This window comes from Pseudophryne corroboree, chromosome 1 (assembly GCF_028390025.1).
Source record: "Pseudophryne corroboree isolate aPseCor3 chromosome 1, aPseCor3.hap2, whole genome shotgun sequence".
In the NCBI taxonomy this organism is placed as follows: domain Eukaryota; kingdom Metazoa; phylum Chordata; class Amphibia; order Anura; family Myobatrachidae; genus Pseudophryne; species Pseudophryne corroboree.
This window is the reverse complement of record NC_086444.1, coordinates 1,183,953,561-1,183,978,466: the sequence shown is the minus strand read 5'-3', so window position 1 is coordinate 1,183,978,466 and position 24,906 is coordinate 1,183,953,561. Positions and strand designations below refer to the sequence as shown.

Here is a 24,906-nt window from a genome sequence, read left to right as displayed (position 1 = left end):
AAAGATCGGTGGAAATACCCAAAATTGGTCAAAATCGATCTTTAGTAAATAATATACCCCAAGGTCTAATTCATGTGGGTGCGGAGTAAATAATTCCTGATACTGATGTTGGAGTGTGACCAGCCCCCAAAATTCCAAAACAGACCCAGCAGCACAGGTGTTAATTATTTACGTTCCTGATTACTTTCCGGCACCCCTATCAGCGATGGCCTCAGTCTATAATAAGTTAATAACTGGATTACCACTTCATATAAAACCACATGTGATTGTGTGTCCCTTGCATACAACACAGACCTGATGCCTGGATACAGTGACAATCTCTGTTGTATCCAGGGGTAATAAAATGAAAGAAATCTACTGGAATGTTTTTGTGGAAAAGACAGAGGGACAGTGATGTGAGTAGGCGAGGTTTCAGGTTGTCCTGCATTGGGGGCAAGGTGACCCCTTAGTGCAGCATGGCCACTTACCATTTGAATCAGACACCAGCCAGGCTTACCAAAAGCAGACAAGTTTTATTTTGTGAGGTCAAGGAAAAAAAAAAAAAAGAAAGAAAAACACTTTTCAGTACCGAGCACTGAGCACAACGTTACTTTGTCCTTAAAATGACATAAAACATGGATTTATATTTTTAGGAGGACAAAAATGATAAATCAGGACCGGTCACAGAACATCTACAGCCACCTTTTGTGTCATGGTCACTAGCAAGTGCTAGAGAGAGTGTTACGTGCTACCTGAGGCCAGTTGCTTCCTGCCGGCCCCTTATACACAGGTCATGATGACCCCACCTGACGCTTGCTGAACAAGTCATCATCTTATGTGCTTAGAAAATGGCGACAGCGTCTAGCTCCGATGTCAGTGTCTTCTGTTGAATATAAATATATTGAAACCTGGCGTTATCTTATTGGCACCAGTTGTGGCTAATCCATTGTCCCTCCACAATGCCACTAGTCCCTGGCTGTAAGATGGCTGCCACTGTACACAATGGTGACAGGGTACTTTTTAAAGGTCGTTTATTATTTCTTTTATATAGGCTTAGGTAATCACAAGGACACAAGTATCCCAGCATGCCTTGACAGGCCGCTGACTGGACAATGTCATGTTACAGTTAGTACAGTGGTGGCCATTTTGTGAGCAGAAACATAATGGAGGAACATCATGAACGGTATCCATGAGGCACTAAGTCCTAGTGGAGGGCCAGGATGCATTCTCAGCCAACAACATGGCAGTCTGGGGGCTTAATAAGACATCAGACATCGGCTCTAGATACAGGGAGTTACCCAAGTCCGGCGTAATTTCTCCCATATTGTGGACACACAACTAAATTCATATGTTAGAGCTACAATATATATGGGGGTTGGCAAGCAGAGATGTACTTGAAATGTATTGCCTATAGTTGCGTATGCTCTGTTGCGGAGCATGTGCAGTGCGAAGTTATACTAACAAGCAAACATTTGTCTCTGCTTCAGCATCATAAGGTGTATAGATCACCGGGTGGCCCGCTGCGGCCGCCGCCAGGTTCGGTGGAGTCTTATAATGTCCCAGTAGGTAACCTGACCCAATCAGCGCCTCTATAATGATCGGATAAACCGGTACTATTTTGTCCCACTACAGTTAATGGTTTTTAAGCATCTACAAACCGAGAATCACTTTGATACTAGATTACAAAATCGCAATGACACAATCATTTCTTTTCGTTGTTGGCTACACTAAAACCTTAGTGACGCAAATTTAGGGAACTGATCCCGGGGGATTAAATGCTGAACAGTACATGTTTGTTTTTGTTGTTTTTTACTAAATTGTTGGCGCACTGCGAAGGGGCATATTTATTAAATGATGAGGCCAGCCCCCTATAATAAGGATTCCTTTTCGCCACAATTTGTGGCAAGAAGGAACCATCATACGCCTAAATGTATTATTACTGAGACGCCGGGACAGGGTCTGCAAGAGTGGCACATCCCTGTGATCAGGACAAGTATATTGGGGGTAATTCCAAGTTGATCGCAGCAGGAAATTTTTTAGCAGTTGGGCAAAACCATGTGCACTGCAGGGGAGGCAGATATAACATGTGCAGAGAGAGTTAGATTTGGGTGGGTTATTTTGTTTCTGTGCAGGGTAAATACTGGCTGCTTTATTTTTACACTGCAATTTAGGTTGCAGATTGAACACACCACACCCAAATCTAACTCTCTCTGCACATGTTATATTTGCCTCCCCTGCAGTGCACATGGTTTTGCCCAACTGCTAAAAAATTTCCTGCTGCGATCAACTTGGAATTACCCCCATTGATCGCAACCTGGATGGATCCCTTTACTTTCTACTCTGCCCAGCTGTGCAAGCGCAGACCGACATAGAACTTGTGTGAGTGGGCAGCAGAGGGGATCCCTACAGAGCCCTCTCCCGGAAAAGTCAGTGGAGTGTAGATCGTATTATAAGGTACCACTCATCTAAAGATTGCAGCTTCGTAGCCCTCATGGAAACCTATGGAAGTTACGGTGGCTGTTGGAAATGGACGGAACGAGGCAGATATGGAGAAAATCCACTTCGTCCCTCCATTGTAGCTGGGGTGATACTTAATATTTGTGGGTATCCCTTAAAATCGGATGTTTCCAGGGGGATCGCCCACAAATATTATTTGATAAATAGGTCCCTAAATGAGATGTCCGAAATGCTATAAATATCAATAATAAATCACATTACAACCCTGGGAATGAGCAGGTTTTACAGGATTCGGCCTTGGACCTGATCTCAGACATACAGTGCTTGTTGTGTATGTGCTGACGGCCCTACAGGAAACCTCATGGCTTTTAATTTAAAGGAGAACTAAATGAAAAAACAAGCAGTGACGTGATATGTAGAAAAGGTCATGTAAGAAACATGTATGACCTATGTGACAGCATCACTGACTGTAGTGTGTGAACGCAAAGCTGGTCCCTCAGTGACAGGATGTTTCTCCTAAATATGTGTTTAAAACTAGCTTCTTTCTGGGGTTTTCAGCCATGCTTTATACTATCAGGCTCAAATACTTTACCCTTGGATACAGCACAGATCTGCTTTGCTCTCTGCATCGGTTACACCATTATCCAGAGCATAACTTATTTGGGCACGGTTGCTCTGCTGAAATAATATTGTTAGGATCTTGAATAAAGAACCATCATCTAATGGCTGCTTTTACGCACACAGAAACAAAGAATGTACAATTGTGGGAGGGGTTAACTAAATTGGGCATCATGTAATTGCCCCTGACACATGCAGCCCTGTCCTCACTAACACATGACCAATTTTCTTTCTGGGTGTGGATCATTAGATCGACAGTGTCTAGGTCGACAATGTTTAGGTTGACCACTATAGATCGACAGTCACTAGGTCGACAGGGTTTGAAGGTCGACAGGGTTTCTAGGTTTGACATGTTCTAGGTTGACAGGTCAAAAGGTTGACATGAGTTTTTCATGTTTTTTTGGTGTTGATTTCTCTGTACAGTGACCGAGAAGCCCAATTAGTGCACCGTGCCCCCTCGCATGGCGAGCAAACTTCGGGCAAGGTGCTTCGCTGCACTCGGCACAGGTTATTGTTCCCAATCGTAGTCCACGTGGATCGTTAAGTATGAAAAAGTTAAAAAAAAGAAAAAAAATGTGAAAAAACTCATGTTGACCTTTTGACCTAGAACATGTCGCCCTATAAACCCTGTCGACCTTGAAAACATGTTGACCTAGTGACTGTCAACCTATAGTGGTCGACCTACATATTGTCGACCTAGGAACTTCAGACCGGATCCCTTTCTGATATACTCTGTGCTTCTGGGGAACTTGCTCCTTCCACTATATAACTCTCAGTCTGTGGCTTCCTGCTGCCTCCATTCCCCTCCTCACATCATATCACTGCCCCTGTCACATGCAGCCCTGTCCTCACTGACTCATCACTCATCTCCTGATATACTTTGTATTGCTGGGGGATCGTGCTCCTCACACTGTATCATTCTCAGTCTGTGGCTTCCTGTGGCCTCCATTATCCTCCTCCCATGATGTCACTGCCCCTGTCACATGCAGCCCTGTCCTCACTGACATGTCACTCATCTACTGATGTACTCTGTGCTGCTGGGGACCCTGCTCATTTCCACTATATAACTCCCAGTCTGTGACTTTCTGCTGCCTCCATTCCCCTCCTCACATCACGACACTGCCCCTGTCACATGCAGCCCTGTCCTCACTGACATGTCACTCATCTCCTGATATACTCTGTGCTGCTGGGGAACCCTGTTCCTTCCACTATGTGACTCTCAGTCTGTGGCTTCCTGCTGCATCCATTCCCCTCCAAACATCATGCCCCTGCCCCAGTCATGTAGCCCTGTCCTCCCTGACACATCACTCATCTCCTGATATACTCTGTGCTGATGAGGACTCTACTCCTTCCACTATATAACTCCCAGTCTGTGGCTTCCTGCTGCCTCCATTCCCCTCATCACATCATGTCACATGTAGCCCTGTCCTCACTGACATGTCACTCATCTCCTGATATACTCTGTGCTGCTGGGGGACTCTGCTACGTCCACTATATAACTCTCAGTTTGTGGCTTCCTGCTGCCTCCATTCCCCTCCTCACATCATGTCACCGTCCCAGTCACATGTAGCCCTGTCCTCACTAACACATCACTCATCTCCTGATATACTCTGTGCTGCTGGGAGACCCACCTCCTCCCACTGTATAACTCTCAGTCTGTGGCTTCTTGCTGCCTCCATTCCTCTCCTCACATTATGTCACTGTCATTACAGCAGATCTATTGTCTCTGTGCTCCTCTGACAACACAGGAAAGCTGAGGTTACAAAGTTCACCATGTATTAAATAAAATGGGAAAAATAAAAAGTATTATTAGTTCTCCTTTAAATTTGTGTCCTGCATCTATCTTCTATGTTTCTGGGATAAATAATGCTTTTAGAGCCCTGATCTACATTGCCTCTGAGCTGTATTATGACTCTGTTATAACTTATTACCTGGTGCGAATTTCAAGTATTGGGTCATTAATATGGAGTAGGGGATGGTACATATTACATAGTAATGTGTCAAGAGTACTTGTTGACCAATTTACGCTTGCTGGAAACAGTCCTGCCCCTCCCCTCACACCCTTTCCCCAACTTGACATGTCCTACTGCAGCCTCCGGGTTCTGTACATACCGTACAGATTTTATCACCGTGAAATACACACACACACACACACCACTAGACACATTTGGTTAAACAGTCTCTTGGTATTTGACTTGCAAGACCAGTCACTAGGTGTGTGGACAGGAAGCAAACACAGTGGACTTTGACACCTTCACATCAGTAACGATTCTTAGGAACTTGGCTTTTTGCTGGAGATATTGTCTTTTCTTTCCAGGCGGGTATAAGGCTCAAAGGCTGAGCTCCCTAGTCCATACCCAGTGGGTATTTCATGTAGGCCCCCCAACAAGTGACCAGGGAAACAAAGCGAGGCTGGTAATCTTGGAGATGTTGAGGAACCTAAGGACGGAACTTGAAGGGTGAAGGCTCCAGATCCAGGAGGGCTACTACTGATACCAGGCGAAGTGCTTCCTGAAGTTCCCAGGCTTGACCCGTTTGCCGATGAAGTGACTATTGGGTTTTGACCAGGAGAAAGCAAATTGGGTGGCGCAGGGACTGACAATAGTCTACCTTGTTCCAACAACCTTAAAATATTACAAGTAGCAAATGATTCAGAGGTGGAGGAAGAGCGTTTCTCAGAGTCCCTGCTCTGGTCCTTCTTCTGCTTGGTCCTCCGATTCTGGAACCAGACTTTCACCTAAGTGACAAAAAGAAAAAGAAAAAACTGAGTAAAAACCATGAACAGATTCTCCTTCATACTCAATGCAAATTCATAGACCAAAGATAGCTTGCAAGGTCTCTAATTAGATAAACTTATACTATATGTCACTTTGCTTCTCTTTGGCAGTGGGCAGTTGGTGATTACAGTCCCTGTTCTAGTTCCTGGGTGTCGGTAATTGATTACAGTCCCTGTCAAGGGCGTAGCTACCATAGGTGCAGGCAGTGTGGCTGCTATGGGGCCCACCTTCCCTGTCAAAGTTACATGTGTTATATACATTTTTCGCCATTGGGTGGTACATAGGGGTCCTCTCAAACTATTTCCGTGGGGCCTGCAATATATCTAGGTATGCCCCTGGACTTGCTCATTGTAGTGTGTTATAAAAATGAACTGGAGGGCATTTTAATGTTATATAATATGAACCAGGGAACTGTAATGAGGCACAATATGAACGGGTTGCACTATATATCATAATGTGAATTGGGAGTACTGTGCGGCATAATGTGTACTGGCAGCTCTGAAATGTGACATAGGGTGAACTTAAGCACTACTGCGATTCATAAAATAAACTAGGGCCCTACTATGGGGCATAACACTAAATAAGGCTCTACTATGGTTCTGAAAATGAACTAAAACCCTATTATAGGGCATAAAATTAACAAATGCTGCAGAGAAGTGTCTCTCTAGAAGCATTGGGACGGGGGCCCCTTCAAAATGTTGTTATGGGGTCCACAAAGTTCTGGCTACGCCCCTGGTCCCTGTGCTAGTTACTGGCTCTTGGTAGTTGGTGATTACAGGCACTGTGCTAGTTTCTGGCTCTAGTGATTGGTGATTATAGTCCCTGTGCTAGTTTCTGGTTTTCTGTATTTTGCTATTACAGGTACTGCTAGTACCTGGCTCTGGGCAGTAGATAATTACATGTACGGTGCTAGTTCCTGGCTCTGGGCAGTAGATGATTACAGGCACAGTGCTAGTTCCTGGCTCTGGGCAGTAGGTGATTACAGGCACTGTGCTAGTTCCTGGCTCTGGGCAGTAGGTGATTACATGCACAGTGCTACTAGTTCCTGGCTCTGGGCAGTAGGTGATTACATGCATGGTGCTAGTTCCTGGCTCTGGGCAGTAGGTGATTACAGGGACGGTGCTAGTTCCTGGCTCGTGGCAGTAGATGATTACAGGCACAGTGCTAGTTCCTGGCTCTGGGCAGTAGGTGATTACAGGCACTGTGCTAGTTCCTGGCTCTGGGCAGTAGGTGATTACAGGCACTGTGCTAGTTCCTGGCTCTGGACAGTAGGTGATTACAGACACAGTGCTAGTTCCTGGTTCTGGGCAGTAGGTAATTGCAGGCACAGTGCTAGTTCCTGGCTCTGGGCAGTAGGTGATTACAGGCACTGGGCTAGTTCCTGGCTCGTGGCAGTAGATGATTACAGGCACGGTGCTAGTTCCTGGCTCTGGGCAGTAGGTGATTGCAGGCACAGTGCTAGTTCCTGGCTCTGGGCAGTAGATGATTACATGCACAGTGCTAGTTCCTGGCTCGTGGCAGTAGATGATTACAGGCACGGTGCTAGTTCCCGGCTCTGGGCAGTAGGTGATTGCAGGCACTGGGCTAGTTCCTGGCTCTGGGCAGTAGGTGATTGCAGGCACAGTGCTAGTTCCTGGCTCTGGGCAGTAGGTGATTGCAGGCACTGGGCTAGTTCCTGGCTCTGGGCAGTAGGTGATTGCAGGCACTGTGCTAGTTCCTGGCTCTGGACAGTAGGTGATTACATGCGCGGTGCTAGTTCCTGGCTCTGGGCAGTAGATGATTACAGACACAATGCTAGTTCCTGGCTCTGGGCAGTTGGTGATTACAGGCACTGTGCTAGTTCCTGGCTCTGGGCAGTAGGTGATTACAGGCACTGTGCTAGTTCCTGGCTCTGAGCAGTAGGTGATTACAGATACTGTGCTAGTTCCTGGCTCTGGGCAGTAGATGATTACAGGCACAGTGCTAGTTCCTGGCTCTGGGCAGTAGATAATTACATGCACTGTGCTAGTTCCTAGCTCTGGGAAGTAGATGATCACATGCACGGTGCTAGTTCCTGGCTCTGGGCAGTAGATGATTACAGGCACTGTACTAGTTCCTAACTCTGGGCAGTAGGTGATTACAGGCACTGTGCTAGTTCCTGGCTCTGGTCAGTAGATGATTACAGGCACAGTGCTAGTTCCTGGCTCTGGGCAGTAGGTGATTGCAGGCACAGTGCTAGTTCCTGGCTCTGGGCAGTAGGTGATTGCAGGCACAGTGCTAGTTCCTGGCTCTGGGCAGTAGGTGATTACAGGCACTGTGCTAGTTCCTGGCTCTGGGCAGTAGGTGATTACAGGCACTGTGCTAGTTCCTGGCTCTGAGCAGTAGGTGATTACAGATACTGTGCTAGTTCCTGGCTCTGGGCAGTAGATGATTACAGGCACTGTGCTAGTTCCTGGCTCTGGGCAGTAGATGATTACAGGCACAGTGCTAGTTCCTGGCTCTGGGCAGTAGGTGATTGCAGGCACAGTGCTAGTTCCTGGCTCTGGGCAGTAGGTGATTGCAGGCACAGTGCTAGTTCCTGGCTCTGGGCAGTAGGTGATTACAGGCACTGTGCTAGTTCCTGGCTCTGGGCAGTAGATGATTACAGGCACAGTGCTAGTTCCTGGCTCTGGGCAGTAGGTGATTACAGGCACTGTACTAGTTCCTGGCTCTGGGCAGTAGGTGATTACAGGCACTGTGCTAGTTCCTGGCTCTGGGCAGTAGGTGATTACATGCACAGTGCTACTAGTTCCTGGCTCTGGGCAGTAGGTGATTACAGGCACGGTGCCAGTTCCTGGCTCTGGGCAGTAGGTGATTACAGGCACTGTGCTAGTTCCTGGCTCTGGGCAGTAGGTGATTACAGGCACTGGGCTAGTTCCTGGCTCTGACAGTAGGTGATTACAGGCACTGTGTTAGTTCCTGGCTCTGGGAAGTAGGTGATTGCAGGCACAGTGCTAGTTCCTGGCTCTGAGCAGTAGGTGATTACAGATACTGTGCAAGTTCGTGGCTCTGGGCAGTAGATGATTACAGGCACTGTGCTAGTTCCTGGCTCTGGGCAGTAGGTGATTGCAGGCACTGTGCTAGTTCCTGGCTCTGGGCAGTAGGTGATTACAGGCACGGTGCTAGTTCCTGGCACTGGGCAGTAGGTGATTACAGGCACTGTGCTAGTTACTTGCTCTGACAGTAGGTGATTACAGGCACTGTGCTAGTTCCTGGATCTGGGCAGTAGGTGATTACATGCACAGTGCTACTAGTTCCTGGCTCTGGGCAGTAGGTGATTACAGGCACGGTGCTAGTTCCTGGCTCTGGGCAGTAGGTGATTACAGGCATGGTGCTAGTTCCTGGCTCTGGGCAGTTGGTGATTACAGGCACTGTGGTAGTTCCTGGCTCTGACAGTAAGTGATTACAGGCACTGTGCTAGTTCCTGGCTCTGGGCAGTTGGTGATTACAGGCACTGTGCTAGTTCCTGGCTCTGGGCAGTAGGTGATTGCAGGCACAGTGCTAGTTCCTGGCTCTGAGCAGTAGATGATCACAGGCACTGTGCTAGTTCCTGGCTCTGGGCAGTAGATAATTACAGGCACAGTGCTAGTTCCTGGCTCTGGGCAGTAGATGATCACAGGCACTGTGCTAGTTCCTGGCTCTGGGCAGTAGATGATTACAGGCACTGTGCTAGTTCCTGGCTCTGGGCAGTTGGTGATTACATGCACTGTGCTAGTTCCTGGCTCTGGGTAGTAGGTGATTACAGGCACAGTGCTAGTTCCTGGCTCTGGACAGTAGGTGATTGCAGGCATAGTGCTAGTTCCTGGCTCTGAGCAGTATGTGATTACAGATACTGTGCTAGTTCCTGGCTCTGGGCAGTAGGTGATTGCAGGCACTGTGCTAGTTCCTGGCTCTGGGCAGTAGGTGATTACAGGCACTGTGCTAGTTCCTTGCTCTGACAGTAGGTGATTACAGGCACTGTGCTAGTTCCTGGCTCTGGGCAGTGGGGGGTTACATGCACAGTGCTACTAGTTCCTGGCTCTGGGCAGTAGGTGATTACAGGCACGGTGCTAGTTCCTGGCTCTGGGCAGTAGGTGATTACATGCATGGTGCTAGTTCCTGGCTCTGGGCAGTAGGTGATTACAGGGACGGTGCTAGTTCCTGGCTCGTGGCAGTAGATGATTACAGGCACAGTGCTAGTTCCTGGCTCTGGGCAGTAGGTGATTACAGGCACTGTGCTAGTTCCTGGCTCTGGGCAGTAGGTGATTACAGGCACAGTGCTAGTTCCTGGCTCTGGGCAGTAGGTGATTACAGGCACAGTGCTTGTTCCTGGCTCTGGGCAGTAGGTGATTACAGGCACTGTGCTAGCTCCTGCCTCTGGGCAGTAGGTGATTACAGGCACAGTGCTAGTTCCTGGCTCTGGGCAGTAGGTGATTACTTGCACTGTGCTAGTTCCTGGCTCTGGACAGTAGGTGATTACAGGCACTGTGCTAGTTCCTGGCTCTGGGCAGTAGGTGATTACAGGCACTGTGCTAGTTCCTGGCTCTGGGCAGTTGGTGATTACAGGCACTGTGCTAGTTCCTGGCTCTGGGCAGTAGGTGATTGCAGGCACAGTGCTAGTTCCTGGCTCTGAGCAGTAGATGATCACAGGCACTGTGCTAGTTCCTGGCTCTGGGCAGTAGATAATTACAGGCACAGTGCTAGTTCCTGGCTCTGGGCAGTAGATGATCACAGGCACTGTGCTAGTTCCTGGCTCTGGGCAGTAGGTGATTACATGCACAGTGCTACTAGTTCCTGGCTCTGGGCAGTAGGTGATTACATGCATGGTGCTAGTTCCTGGCTCTGGGCAGTAGGTGATTACAGGGACGGTGCTAGTTCCTGGCTCGTGGCAGTAGATGATTACAGGCACAGTGCTAGTTCCTGGCTCTGGGCAGTAGGTGATTACAGGCACTGTGCTAGTTCCTGGCTCTGGGCAGTAGGTGATTACAGGCACAGTGCTAGTTCCTGGCTCTGGGCAGTAGGTGATTACAGGCACAGTGCTAGTTCCTGGCTCTGGGCAGTAGGTGATTACAGGCACTGTGCTAGTTCCTGGCTCTGGGCAGTAGGTGATTACAGGCACTGTGCTAGTTCCTGGCTCTGGGCAGTAGGTGATTACATGCACTGTGCTAGTTCCTGGCTCTGGGCAGTAGGTGATTACAGGCACTGTGCTAGTTCCTGGCTCTGGGCAGTAGGTGATTACATGCACAGTGCTAGTTCCTGGCTCTGGGCAGTAGGTGATTACAGGCACTGTGCTAGTTCCTGGCTCTGGACAGTAGGTGATTACAGGCACTGTGCTAGTTCCTGGCTCTGGGCAGTAGGTGATTACAGGCACTGTGCTAGTTCCTGGCTCTGGGCAGTAGGTGAGTACATGCACGGTGCTAGTTCCTGGCTCTGGACAGTAGGTGATTACAGGCACTGTGCTAGTTCCTGGCTCTGGGCAGTAGGTGATTACAGGCACTGTGCTAGTTCCTGGCTCTGGGCAGTAGGTGATTACAGGCACTGTGCTAGTTCCTGGCTCTGGGCAATAGGTGATTACAGGCACTGTGCTAGTTCCTGGCTCTGGGCAATAGGTGATTACAGGCACTGTGCTAGTTCATAGCTCTGGGCAGTAGGTGATTACAGGCACTGTGCTAGTTCCTGGCTCTGGGCAGTAGGTGATTACAGGCACAGTGCTAGTTCCTGGCTCTGGGCAGTAGGTGATTACAGGCACTGTGCTAGTTCCTGGCTCTGGGCAGTAGGTGATTACAGGTACTGTGCTAGTTCCTGGCTATGGGCAGTGGATGATTACAGGCACTGTGCTAGTTCCTGGCTCTGGGCAGTAGGTGATTACAGGCACTGTGCTAGTTCCTGGCTCTGGGCAGTAGGTGATTACAGGCACTGTGCTATTTCCTGGCTATGGGCATTTGGTGATTACAGGCACAGTGCTAGTTCCTGGCTCTGGGCAGTAGGTGATTACATTCATGGTCCTAGTTCCTGGCTCTGGACATAAGGTGGTTGCAGGCACAGTGCTACTAGTTAATGCCTCAGGAAGGGATTACAGGTGCTAGTTCCTGTCTATGGGTAGTCAGTGATTACGGGATAGACATACGAGAAACAGGTACGTTGAGGTAAAAGTTTAATTTTCATTAACATATTACAGCCTAAGTGTCCTCATAGCATGTCGGGCACTTCACTAAAATGTTTATTTTCAGTCTCCTCCCTAATGCTGTAGACTTTCCACAACTGTGGATGCCATGTTCCCAGTGTTTTTTGAACTGCTAAGGTAAATATAATGTATGGGTGCAAGGTGTGTGGTGCGGACTCCCCCTGACATCAAACACCCAGCACCCATTGTAGATACGCCCAAGGCAGGGGCGTATTAAGACAGGAGGGGGCCCTTGTGCAGTCTCTAATCGGCCCCCCTCCTCACTAACCAGTAGCGCTGAGCACTAGTATACTCTAGCACCATCCTACAGAGTCTACAGCTCATGGGCAGGTGTCTGGGAAAATGGCGCAGCAGCCATTTTCCTGGTGATTTACCCACTGTGCATGAGCAAAACACCAGGAAAATGGCCACCATTTCCCCGGTGATCTGTGCAGTGCTGCCGCTGATGACGTTGGATTCCGGAGGCGATGTTTATGTTTTCTACACATTTGGTCATGACTGTAAAATAGTTCTTACAGCACTATTTGGCAGCACAGTTTGCCATAGGATCTGCAGGCTGTGTGAGGTACCAGTCCTACTATTATAAATGGTGTACATTAGGTAATGTCCCCCCTGGCGACCAAATGGCACCTTTTCTTCCATTGCACGGAGAACCCTTAACATCACAGTGATACTGAGAAAGAATTAGACCAGAAGGTGTGCGCTAATTTGATAAGAGTAAATAAAAACTGGTACTTCCCTTATAAAACCTCTGTCGTGGGATTTACCGCAATTTTCAAACAACATGGATCCATATATGGGAAGAGAATATAAACATATATAGTGTAGTGTGTTTAAAACAGTACAATTTAATAGTACAATTTAATAACAAATCACAATAAAACCATTGATTATAAATAGCTGCAAACAATGGTGGTGGATGGAAAATTACCAGAGAATGGTAAAACAAATGCTTTGAATAGTATATTTATACTCCTGTTTTGCTGGTGAGTAATTCTAAAACGTTAAAATCTTGAAGTCAAGTGAAGGTGGAGGTTTACCAGATTTAGATGAAGTGAGTGCCTTTATGATGTTGTCCAGGGGAGATATCGGCTCCGGAACCTATTCTCCAAAGTCCACAACACTCCGTCCGTCTGGAAAAAATCCCTTCAGTAGTGGTTAGCTTGTCATACAGTGCCGACGCGTTTCAGGATCTCTCCCTTCATGCAACGTTTTAGAATTACTCACCAGCAAAACAGGAGTATAAATATACTATTCAAAGCATTTGTTTTACCATTCTCTGGTAATTTTCCATCCACCACCATTGTTTGCAGCTATTTATAATCAATGGTTTTATTGTGATTTGTTATTAAATTGTACTATTAAATTGTACTGTTTTAAACACACTACACTATATATGTTTATAGTCTCTTCCCATATATGGATCCATGTTGTTTGAAAATTGCGGTAAATCCCACGACAGAGGTTTTATAAGGGAAGTACCAGTTTTTATTTACTCTTATCAAATTAGCGCACACCTTCTGGTCTAATTCTTTCTCAATACGCTTTCATTTGGGTACTGGGGTTACCTATCTGACCAGTCGGGCTGCAGCTTATTTATTTGGTTGGCGCCACGACTCTTCTCTATCCTACACTATATCACAGTGATACTGCTATATTTCGTAACACTTTCATTTCAAGCTGGCTTAACTTTGAGCATACCTCCCAACTGTCCCGATTTTCGCGGGACAGTCCCGTTTTTTGGGGACTGTCTCGCTGTACCACCCGCGGGCCGCAGTGTCCCGCGGTGGGGGGGGGGCAGTTGGGAGGCTCTGTCTCTCGCTGCCCTGCTTAGCAGAGCAGCTGAGTATAGACGCTGTACGCATGCGCACAGCGTCTATTCACGAGTGACAGAGGGAGAAGGGGGCATGCCAGCGGCTCACAGAGTGCTGGGCATGCCCCCTTCAGTGACGGACACGGGAGGCGTGGCCTAAATAGCGGTACCGCCTCGAAGCCACGCTCCTTTCGGGGTCACACCCCTTTTCGGGAGCGCGCACGGCGGAGCCGCGCGTGTGTCCCTCTTCAACATTAAAAAGGGATCAGTGATTAGAGCAGCTCAGGGAATCACTCAAAAGTTGCTCTCTGCTCATTGCAGAAGCATCCAACATTCTTCACTGACTTTGATCAATGGAAAAACCAAACAGGAGATTAGCAGAAATTCACAGCTACCGGTTGTCAGGTCTCAGTCTGTACAGGAAATGACCATGGGTTTAATTCTGAGTTGATCGCAGCATCAAGTTTGTTAGCAGTTGGGCAAAACCATGGGGGTCATTCCGAGTTGTTCGCTCGCAAGCTGCTTTTAGCAGCTTTGCACACGCTAAGCCGCCGCCTACTGGGAGTGAATCTTAGCATATCAAAATTGCGAACGAAAGATTACCAGAATTGCGAATAGACACTTCTTAGCAGTTTCTGAGTAGCTTCAAACTTACTCGGCATCTGCGATCAGTTCAGTGCTTGTCGTTCCTGGTTTGACGTCACAAACACACCCAGCGTTCGCCCAGACACTCCCCCGTTTCTCCAGCCACTCCCGCGTTTTTCCCGGAAACGGTAGCGTTTTTTCCGCCCAGAAACACCCATTTCCTGTCAATCACACTCCGATCACCAGAACGAAGAAAAAACCTCGTAATGCCGTGAGTAAAATTCCTAACTGCATAGCAAATTTACTTGGCGCAGTCGCACTGCGGACATTGCGCATGCGCATTAGCGACTAATCGCTCCGTTGCGAGAAAAAAATACAGAGCGAACAACTCGGAATGACCCCCTATGTGCACTGTAGGAAAGGCAGATTTAACATGTGCAGAGAGAGTTATAGGCCCTACACACTGGCCGATTTTCTGAAAGATATGAACGATCTCGTTCATAAATGAACGAGAACTCGTTCATATCTTTCAGTGTGGAGACTCCAGCGATGAACGATGCGCGGCCCCGCGCTCGTTCATCGCTGGTCTCCCGTCGGCTGTGCATGCAGGCCAATATGGACGATCTCGTCCATATTTACCTGCACTTCAATGCAGCCGCGTGACGGGGGGAGTGAAGAAACTTCACTCCCCCCGTCACTGCCCCCCCCGCCGCCGGGTCGCTCGTCGGCCGTATCCGCCGTCGGGCAGCTCGGCGGCGGGTCGGCCAGTGAGTAGGGCCCTTTAGATTTGGGTGTGGTGTGTTCAATCTGCAATCTAATTTGCAGTGTAAAAATAAAGCAGCCAGTATTTACCCTGCACAGAAACAAAATAACCCACCCAAATCTAACTCTCTCTGCACATGTTATATCTGCCTCCCCTGCAGTGCACATGGTTTTGCCCAACTGCTAAAAAATTTCCTGCTGCGATCAACTTGGAATTACCCCCACAATCGGTCACAGTTACTACAAAAGCAAATCCTGACATTACAGAATGGATTCAAGTTTATAATAAATTTGAACAAATCTTACATGGAGCAATTTACAGACTTTAATATACCCCGAATGTGTGAAGAGGTGACCGCAGCAGATATCAAATATACCACAGACCCCCTCCCCATCAGCCACCCTGGGGCATATGCTAGAGGAAGCTATAACTTTGTGTCTGTTTGCTGAGTTTCCCACTATGGGTCTAATTCAGGGGATCCGGTCTGAAGATCGACAGTGTCTAGGTCGACAATGTTTAGGTCGACCACTATAGGTCGACAGTCACTAGGTCGACATGGATGGAAGGTCGACAGGGTTTCTAGGTCGACATGTGCTAGGTCGACAGGTCTAAAGGTCGACATAAGTTTTTCACATTTTATTTTATTTTTTTGGATTTTTTCATACTTAACGATCCACGTGGACTACGATTGGAACGGTAAAGTGTGCCGAGCGAAGCGGTAGCGGAGCGAAGGCACCATGCCCGAAGCATGGCGAGCGAAGCGAGCCATGCGAGGGGACGCGGTGCACTAATTTGGGATCCCAGTCACTCTACGAAGAAAACGACACCCAAAAATTTTTTTTCCTCATGTCGACCTTTAGACCTGTCGACCTAGCACATGTCGACCTAGAAACCCTGTCGACCTTCCATCCATGTCGACCTAGTGACTGTCGACCTATAGTGGTCGACCTAAACATTGTCGACCTAGATACTGTCGATAAAACGAACCACACCCCTAATTCAGACCTGATCGCAGCAGCAAACTTTTTCTCTAATAGGCAAAACCATGTGCACTACGGGGGATAGGGGGGCAGATATACAGTAGCACGCGCAGAGAGAGTAGATTTGGGTGGGGTGTGTTGGAACTGAAATCTAAATTGCAGTGTAAAAATAAAGCAGCCAGTATTTACCCTGCACAGAAACAATATCACCCACCCAAATCTAACTCTCTCTGCACATGTTATATCTGCGGCACCTGCAGTGCACATGGGTGATCATTCCGAGTTGTTTGCTCGCTGCTATTTTTAGCAGAATTGCTAATAGGCTAAAATCCGGCAGTTCTGCGCCTGCGTATGCACAGCAGGGCGCACGCGCTAAGCAATTTTACACAAAACTATGCTATTTTACTCACGGGCGAACAAAGCTTTTCAGTCGCTCTGTTGATCGGAGACTGATTGATAGGAAGTGGGTGTTTCTGGGTGGTAACTGAGCGTTTTCCGGGAATGTGCTAAAAAATGCAGGCGTGCCAGCAGAAAACGCAGGAGTGGCTGGAGAAACGGGGGAGTGGCTGGCCGAACGCAGGGCGTGTTTGTGACGTCAAACCAGGAACTAAACGGACTGAGGTGATCGCAATCTAGGAGTAGGTCTGGAGCTACTCAGAAAGTGCAAGGAAATACTTAATAGCAGAATTCCTAATCTTTCGTTAGCAATTCTGCTATGCTAAGATACACTCCCAGAGGGCGTGGCGGCTTTGTGTTTGCATTGCTGCTAAAAGTAGCTAGCGAGCGAACAACTCGGAATGACCACCATGGTTTTGCCCATTTGCTAACAAATTTGCTGTTGCGATCAGGTCTGAATTAGGCCCCATGCAGAATTCTGTGGAAATATACATTTTTGCATTGTGATTTTGGGTGATATCATCACGTCATAAACCACATGAAAAATGCGGCTTGTGATAAATATGCCCCTAACAGTATTACAATTGTAATAAAATATGATTTCTGTGGAAGCATTTCCAATTAAGGCCGCAGGATCTGTATAAGAGGCATTACTCTCATGTCTTATATTAGGCAGCTAATTAGCCCGTCTACCCCGGGCGGCAATTCATTGACCAGTTTGTGGACTCTCAGCAGGATCACCATTTGTTGCCAGTCTGGGCGACATTCCTACAAATGGGGATCAGGAGAAAGGTTCACCCTTTCGCTTCCCAGACATCATTTACTGTCCTGGGCTGAAAAGCAGATGGAGGAGGGCGACAGGAACAATGACACCCCCACCCGCACAGCCACGGTAATAGCATGCTTCATTGTACAGCCTAATGCGCAGGAAGGCGTGGCATTATGGAAGCGGTTTATAGTCCCTTCTGTAAGGTGTCCGCTTAGTTTCTTTCCACATGTACATGGAGAAATGAATAAGACAATGCGCACACCCTGCCATTTATTTTCTGTAGCCTGATGGGTAATTCTGAGAGTTATCTAGAATGAGACTGAGAACAATGCAAAAAAAAAAAAGCAAGTTACACTGTGCACCTGGACAGGCCACGCTGCAATACAAGGGGGGCAGATGCATGTAGGGTAAGTACTGGCTGCTGGCCACAAATACCGCTCAGCTTTATTTATACAGTGCAATTTGGATGTGAGTTTGTGCCATACTTACCGACTTTTTGGCTGCTCTCTCCGGGAGAGAGCAGCCAGGTCGGTGCTGCAGGGGGTCGGGCTGCGATGTAAGTGCAGAGGGGGGCGGGCTGGAGGCGTGACGTAGGCGGGGTGGGGTGTGTTGGAGGCGGACCGGGGGCGTGGCTACGGGATCGTCCAGTGTAAGCCCCGCCCCAGCTGTGTAATGCCGCTATTGCAGGCATTATACAGCGGGGGGCGTGGCTATGATGACGCGATTCAACAAGAATTGCGTCATCGCCTGCCCGGACCGCCCACTTTACTTGCTAAGTGGGCGGCCAGGCAGGGGGGGGACCCCTGTAACCGGGAGACTTGCCTGCTCTTCCGGGGGGCCGGGAGGGTCACCCGATTTTCGGGAGCCTCCCGGCCATTCCGGGAGAGTAGGCAAGTCTGGTTTGTGCCATACCTCCCTACCTTTAAAGTCTCCTCTCCAGGAAAAGCCAGGAGAGTGGACGCTGCTTGCCTCTTTCGGGGGGCGGGGCCAGGATATCAGTCACTAGGCCCCACCTCCCAAATGCTGTCATTCACTGGCCCGCAAGGTGGGAGCAGGGCTAAATGATGCAAATTTGTGTCATCAAGCTCCTTCCTTTCCATTCCGCACCGCAATTCCCTGTAAAATCTCCCCATACTGCCCGCTGCACTAGGAAGCGGGGGATCTTGCCACTCTTCCATGGGTGCAGTGGGGGCTGCCTGAAAAATCAGGAGTCTCCCAGCACTTGCAGGAGAGTAGGCAAAAACGGTTTGGACTCACCCCTCTCACATCTTCTGCCCATGGTACATCTGCCCCACCTGCAGCTCAGCATGGCTTTACCCAGGTGCACAGTTACTTACTTTACTGCTTTTTCGCCAACTCTCCATGAATGTCAGGGAGACTCTCTGGAAGAGCAGCAATCAGAGATACGGTATATACATTCACATGGGCTCACCAGTTCCATTATCCGGCATTGGTTTAAGGCACAATAGTCTTGGAGAGAAGATAAAGTGGATGGAGACAAGGTACCAGCCAATCAGCTCCTAACTGCCATGTTACAGGCTGTGATTGAAAAATGACAGTTAGGAGCTGGATGGCTGGTACTTTATCTCTGTCTACTGTATCTCTCTTCAAGGCTTAATAAATAGACACCAAAGTACCAACCAACCAGCTCCTAACTGTCATTTTTCAAACCTAGCGGCAGGTGTATTAAGCCTGGAGAAGTGATAAAGTGGAAGGTGATAACGCACCAGCCAATCAGCTGTCATTTTTTAAACCCAGCCTGTAACATGGCAGTTGGGAGCTGATTGGCTGATACATTATCTCTCTTTATCCATCTCCACTTTATCTCTTGTTAAGGCTTAACACATTTGGGCCATAGACCCCAATGATCCCTGTGGAGACATGCATTTTCAAATCAGGCTTCTCATGGCCAAGATATGTCCCATTCTATGTAAAAGCTTTGAGGCCTGTTCACATTTGCAAGTCAGTTATATGGCACACCTCTCAGGCGCAGCATTACACGTCCACTTTATTATCGCGCTTCTAGGTATTGCTTTCACAATCTCCGTGAAATGCTGTTTCAAAAGCAGGCAAGTAGTTTCAGTCAGGGCGTCAGCATTCAGAATGTCGGCAATCATAATGTCAGAACCATAATGCCACCATGTTCTGAATGTCGACACTGACACATCAACATGTACAGAATGTCCACATGTGAATGCTGACAGTCTCAATGTCTACATATGCAATTAGGTTTAGGCTGCACTTAGTGTTAGGCTGCACTTAGGGTTAGGTTTAGGCTGCACTTAGGGTTAGGCTGCACTTAGGGTTAGGTTTAGGCTGCAATTAGGGTTAGGTTGCACTTAGGGTTAGGTTTAATCTGCAATTAGGGTTAGGCTGCAATTAGGGTTAGGTTGCACTTAGGGTTAGGTTTAATCTGCAATTAGGGTTAGGCTGCAATTAGGGTTAGGCTGCACTTAGGGTTAGGTTTAGGCTGCAATTAGTGTTAGGCTGCACTTAGGGTTAGGCTGAACTTAGAGTTAGGTTTAGGCTGCACTTAGGGTTAGGTTTAGGCTGCACTTAGGGTTAGGCTGCACTTAGGGTTAGGTTTAGGCTGCAAATAGGGTTAGGTTGCACTTAGGGTTAGGTTTAATCTGCAATTAGGGTTAGGCTGCAATTAGGGTTAGGCTGCACTTAGGGTTAGGTTTAGGCTGCAATTAGTGTTAGGCTGCACTTAGGGTTAGGTTTAGGCTGCACTTAGGGTTAGGCTGAACTTAGAGTTAGGTTTAGGCTGCAATTAGGGTTAGGCTGCACTTAGGGTTAGGTTTAGACTGCACTTAGGGTTAGGCTGAACTTAGAGTTAGGTTTAGGCTGCACTTAGGGTTAGGTTTAGGCTGCACTTAGGGTTGGGTTTAGGCTGCACTTAGGGTTAGGTTTAGGCTGCAATTAGGGTTAGGCTGCACTTAGGGTTAGGTTTAGGCTGCAATTAGTGTTAGGCTGCACTTAGGGTTAGGTGTAGGCTGCACTTAGGGTTAGGCTGAACTTAGAGTTAGGTTTAGGCTGCAATTAGGGTTAGGCTGCACTTAGGGTTAGGTTTAGACTGCACTTAGGGTTAGGCTGAACTTAGAGTTAGGTTTAGGCTGCACTTAGGGTTAGGTTTAGGCTGCACTTAGGGTTGGGTTTAGGCTGCACTTAGGGTTAGGTTTAGGCTGCAATTAGGGTTAGGCTGCACTTAGGGTTAGGTTTAGGCTGCAATTAGTGTTAGGCTGCACTTAGGGTTAGGTTTAGGCTGCACTTAGGGTTAGGCTGAACTTAGAGTTAGGTTTAGGCTGCAATTAGGGTTAGGCTGCACTTAGGGTTAGGTTTAGGCTGCACTTAGGGTTAGGTTTAGGCTGCAATTAGGGTTAGGCTGCACATAGGGTTAGGTTGCATTTAGGATTAGGTTTAAGATGCGATTAGGGTTAAACTGCGATTAGGGTTAAGCGTTAAACTGCGATTAGGGTTAGGCTGCATTTAGGGTTAAGTTTAAGCTGCGATTAGGGTTAGGCTGAAATCAGGATTAGTTTTAGTCGAAAATATCAGTGTTGATATTGTGGCGAGTTGACATTCACAATGTCAGTATTTTGTAAATGTCGGCATGTCAGTATTGACATTGTGGGTGTCAGCATGTACTATATATCAACATGTCATCAGTCAGCATTCTGAGCATGCTGACATTCATTGTTACCTATAGGGGGCTCTATGTTCCTTTAGAATTTATAGAACTTTTTTTAAACTGTCTTTCCCCCCAAAAAAACGGAGCTCTGTGCAGGGGAAGTGCAGAGATAACGCCTGTGCGTGCGCACACTAACGGCAGCAGTATCTCCCCGACAAATTCTGTGTGGTGACTAGGAAGGAAGGAGAGATATGCATGCTATCTTTTCAAAGCCACTTGACACATGTCACTTGAGGTTTTCAGCTCACAAGTAGATATGTTAGGAAAAAATGACAAATAGATTTTTTTCCACAATAAAGCAGATATAATGATAATAACAATAAAATCATCCTGCTATGAATTAATTGGGGATTGTGAACTTTTATATATATAATTTTTTTCTTCGTTCCTTTTTTAACGTGTTTATTTAATCGATCTTATTGGAGAGTGGGGAGAGATAAAGTACCAACCAATCAGCTCCTAGCTGCCATATTGCAGGCTGTGTCTGAAAACTGATAGGAGCTGATTTGCTTATACTTTATCTCTCTCCAAGGCTCAGTACATCTGCCCCCCTGTCTTTTAGCTTTCACCCCAAACTTGTTATTTAATCGAGCAAGCTGTAGCCACGTCCTCCTTTAGGAGCTGCGTAGGTCTGGTAAGGATCCTTGGCCCTCATTCCCTGTAGCTCTGCAGGTAACGGCAACTCTAACCTTCCGCTCTCACTACGACACATTCAGTGCTCTTCTTTAAATTGCCCATAATGTTAATCGCTCACTTTCAGCAACATTGTAGCATCTATTTTGGAGAAGCGGTAATTGCTTTACAGTGTTTGGGACAATGGCCCAGCTTTGTGTCTTCTGGTTGCGGTACAACTGTCACTCTAGTGGATGCCAGCTGACAAGCCAACACTGGGAGTAATAGCCAATCAATAGGAATACACAACATACCATTGTCTGCACCGTGTGATTTGTACACTAAAATGGACCATTATCTCCCTCTCGGCCGGAGATCTAGAAACACTGCGTGGTTCCTTCGCCGGCCGAGGGATTAAAGAGCTGGATTTTATCCACAGCCTTCAGTCGCTTTCAATCCATTTAGAAAACATCCTGTACATCATTTTATAAGAACACAGTCATGCTTACAGCTGTATATTACTTAACCGCAACGTGCAACTCAACCACCGCGCACCAGCTCGGAGAATAACTGGAGTTTGTATTGCCTCGGGAAAGATGAACATTTCTCGCTCCACCAAGACCTCAATTGTAACCAAATGAATAAAAAATATTTATTTCCTCCGCCCACTTTCAGAATTGCGCCCTGGGCAGCTGCCCCTCCAACACAGACGTGGCTAAGGCTTTGCACCAACCACACTGCCGGACCACTAGTGACTGCACGGATGTATTTAATACTTCCCACCCGAAAACAAGTTCAACATAATTAACATTAACTATATTTATTTTGGAAAAACACAAATGAATATACACTATGTGGACAAAAGTGACGGGACACCCCAGCGCAAATGAAATGGTGTGCGCCAGCAGCAGACACGTGTTCGTGAAGGTATAAACCGGGTAGAGGGACACTGATTAGAGCATTTGCTAATGAAATGGCTTGCCGGAAGGAATTAACTATGGGCCTCATTCAGACCTCGTTGCACGCAGGCTATTTCTTGCACTGCTGCGACCAGGTAATCGCCGCCTACAGGGGGAGAGGGTAAGGGCTTTGCAGGTGTGCGATGGGCTGTGCAGGGAGCTGCACAAACAAATGTTTGCGCAGTTTCTGCACAGCCCAGGACTTACTCAGAAGCTGCGACGTTCCGGGCCGGCTGTGACGTCAGGAACCCTCCTCCGGAACGGCAGGGCACGCCTGCGTTTCTTCGGACACTCCCAGAAAACGGTGAGTTTCCGTCCTGGAACGCCTTCTGCCTGTCAGTCTTCGTGTGATCGTTTTCTTCTGTAGCTTCGTCGCAGCCCGGTGACCCCCGTCGCCGGCTAGCGACACGCCTGCGCATTGTGACCCGGGCACATGCGCAGTACAGACCCGATCGCATGGCTGCAAAAAAATGCAGCGTGCGATCGGATCTTAATGACCCCCTGAGTTTGAAACGGGATCATCGTAAGCTGCTCCATCGGAGGTATGAGTGTGAGAAACATTGCGGATGTTAGGGGGTTCCTAAAATCACCTGTGTCTTTTGTCTTTAATGCGTGGAAGAAGAATGATCATTGCAGGAATACACCTTGCCCTGGAAGACCCCACGAAACTGCAATCGAGGGACCGGAGAGTGCTAACCAGGAAGCTGCGAAAGAACGGCGGTCGTCCCATGCGTACCATTGCACATGAGTTCAAAATGGCCACCAATGTGCCGGTTTTGACAAGAACACTTCGTACGGAGGCCCATGTGCTTGGATATTTTGGGCGAGTAGCTTCTCATAAACCTCTAATCACAAAGAGGAATGCAGCCCAGCGCTTATGATGGTGTAAAGAGCGCAGTGGAACAATGACGGCGAGTGTTAGGGAGTGACAAATCCCGATTTACACTTTTCAGATCAGAACAGGTTTGGGCTTGGCGATTGTTAGGAGAACGCCTGATGTCAGAGTGTATAGTACCTACAGTAAAGCATGGAGGTGGTGGCGTGGCACGGGTCCACTTGTTGTTATGCATGGTGACATTAACTCTGAGAAGTATAGAGAAGTTCTCTGTGCCCCCTACATTGTGGCCGTTCTACCGAAACAGCAAATGTTTTTATCAGGACGACAATGCCACCAGCACCTGTCACAAGTCCAGAAAGAAGTTGGACTGGTATACAAAACATTTGGTAACCCGGATGGACTGGCCAGTTCAGAGTCCAGATCTTAACTCCACTGAGAACCTTTGGGACGAACTGGAGTGACAGGTGCGTTCTAGACCGACTTGATCTTCTTCAGTGTCACAGTTGGTCACTGTACTTAAGACAGAATGGCACAACATACCGCCTGCTGTTGTCTTAGTAAAGGACGGTTCTGCTGGCTGAGGACTGTCTTAGTAAAGGGCGGTTCTGCTGGCTGAGGACTGTCTTAGTAAAGGGCGGTACTGCTTGCTGGGGACTGTCTTAGTAAAGGGCGGTACTGCTGGCTGAGGACTGTCTTAGTAAAGGGCAGTACTGCTGGCTGGGGACTGTCTTAGTAAAGGGCGGTACTGCTGGCTGAGGACTGTCTTAGTAAAGGGCGGTACTGCTTGCTGGGGACTGTCTTAGTAAAGGGCGGTACTGCTGGCTGAGGACTGTCTTAGTAAAGGGCGGTACTGCTGGCTGAGGACTGTTTTAGTAAAGGGCGGTACTGCTGGCTGAGGACTGTCTTAGTAAAGGGCGGTTCTGCTGGCTGAGGACTGTCTTAGTAAAGGGTGATACTGCTGGCTGAGGACTGTCTTAGTAAAGGGCGGTACTGCTGGCTGAGGACTGTCTTAGTAAAGGGCGGTACTGCTGGCTGAGGACTGTTTTAGTAAAGGGCGGTACTGCTGGCTGAAGACTGTCTTAGTAAAGGGCGGTACTGCTGGCTGAGTACTGTCTTAGTAAAGGGCGGTTCTGTTGGCTGAGGACTGTCTTAGTAAAGGGTGATACTGCTGGCTGAGGACTGTCTTAGTAAAGGGCGGTTCTGCTGGCTGAGGACTGTCTTAGTAAAGGGTGGTACTGCTGGCTGGGGACTGTCTTAGTAAAGGGCGGTACTGCTGGCTGGGGACTGTCTTAGTAAAGGGCGGTACTGCTGGCTGGGGACTGTCTTAGTAAAGTGTGATACTAAGGGCTGAGGCAATTTGTAGCTGTTTTTCAACAGCGTATGAATCATAGTTTTTCATTTCCCACAAATCTGGCGTATTATACGGTAATTATATAGTTTCACCCAAATTAAATCTGATTAAAATCTGACCTTTTTTTTCCCCTATGC

The 24,906-nt window shown here is 47.9% G+C and overlaps 1 protein-coding gene across 1 annotated transcript in view; it reads right to left on the bottom strand.

Moving 5' to 3' along the window:
* Nucleotides 1-2,244: 2,244 nt before the first annotated feature.
* The window catches only part of VAX2 (ventral anterior homeobox 2), a 173,313-nt gene continuing 150,651 nt past the window's right edge, over nt 2,245-24,906 (bottom strand). Inside the window, exon 3 of the mRNA XM_063925300.1 lies at nt 2,245-5,791. Coding sequence (XP_063781370.1) covers nt 5,327-5,791 — 465 coding nt within the window. The 3' untranslated portion in view covers nt 2,245-5,326. The remainder of the gene's footprint in view (nt 5,792-24,906) is intronic.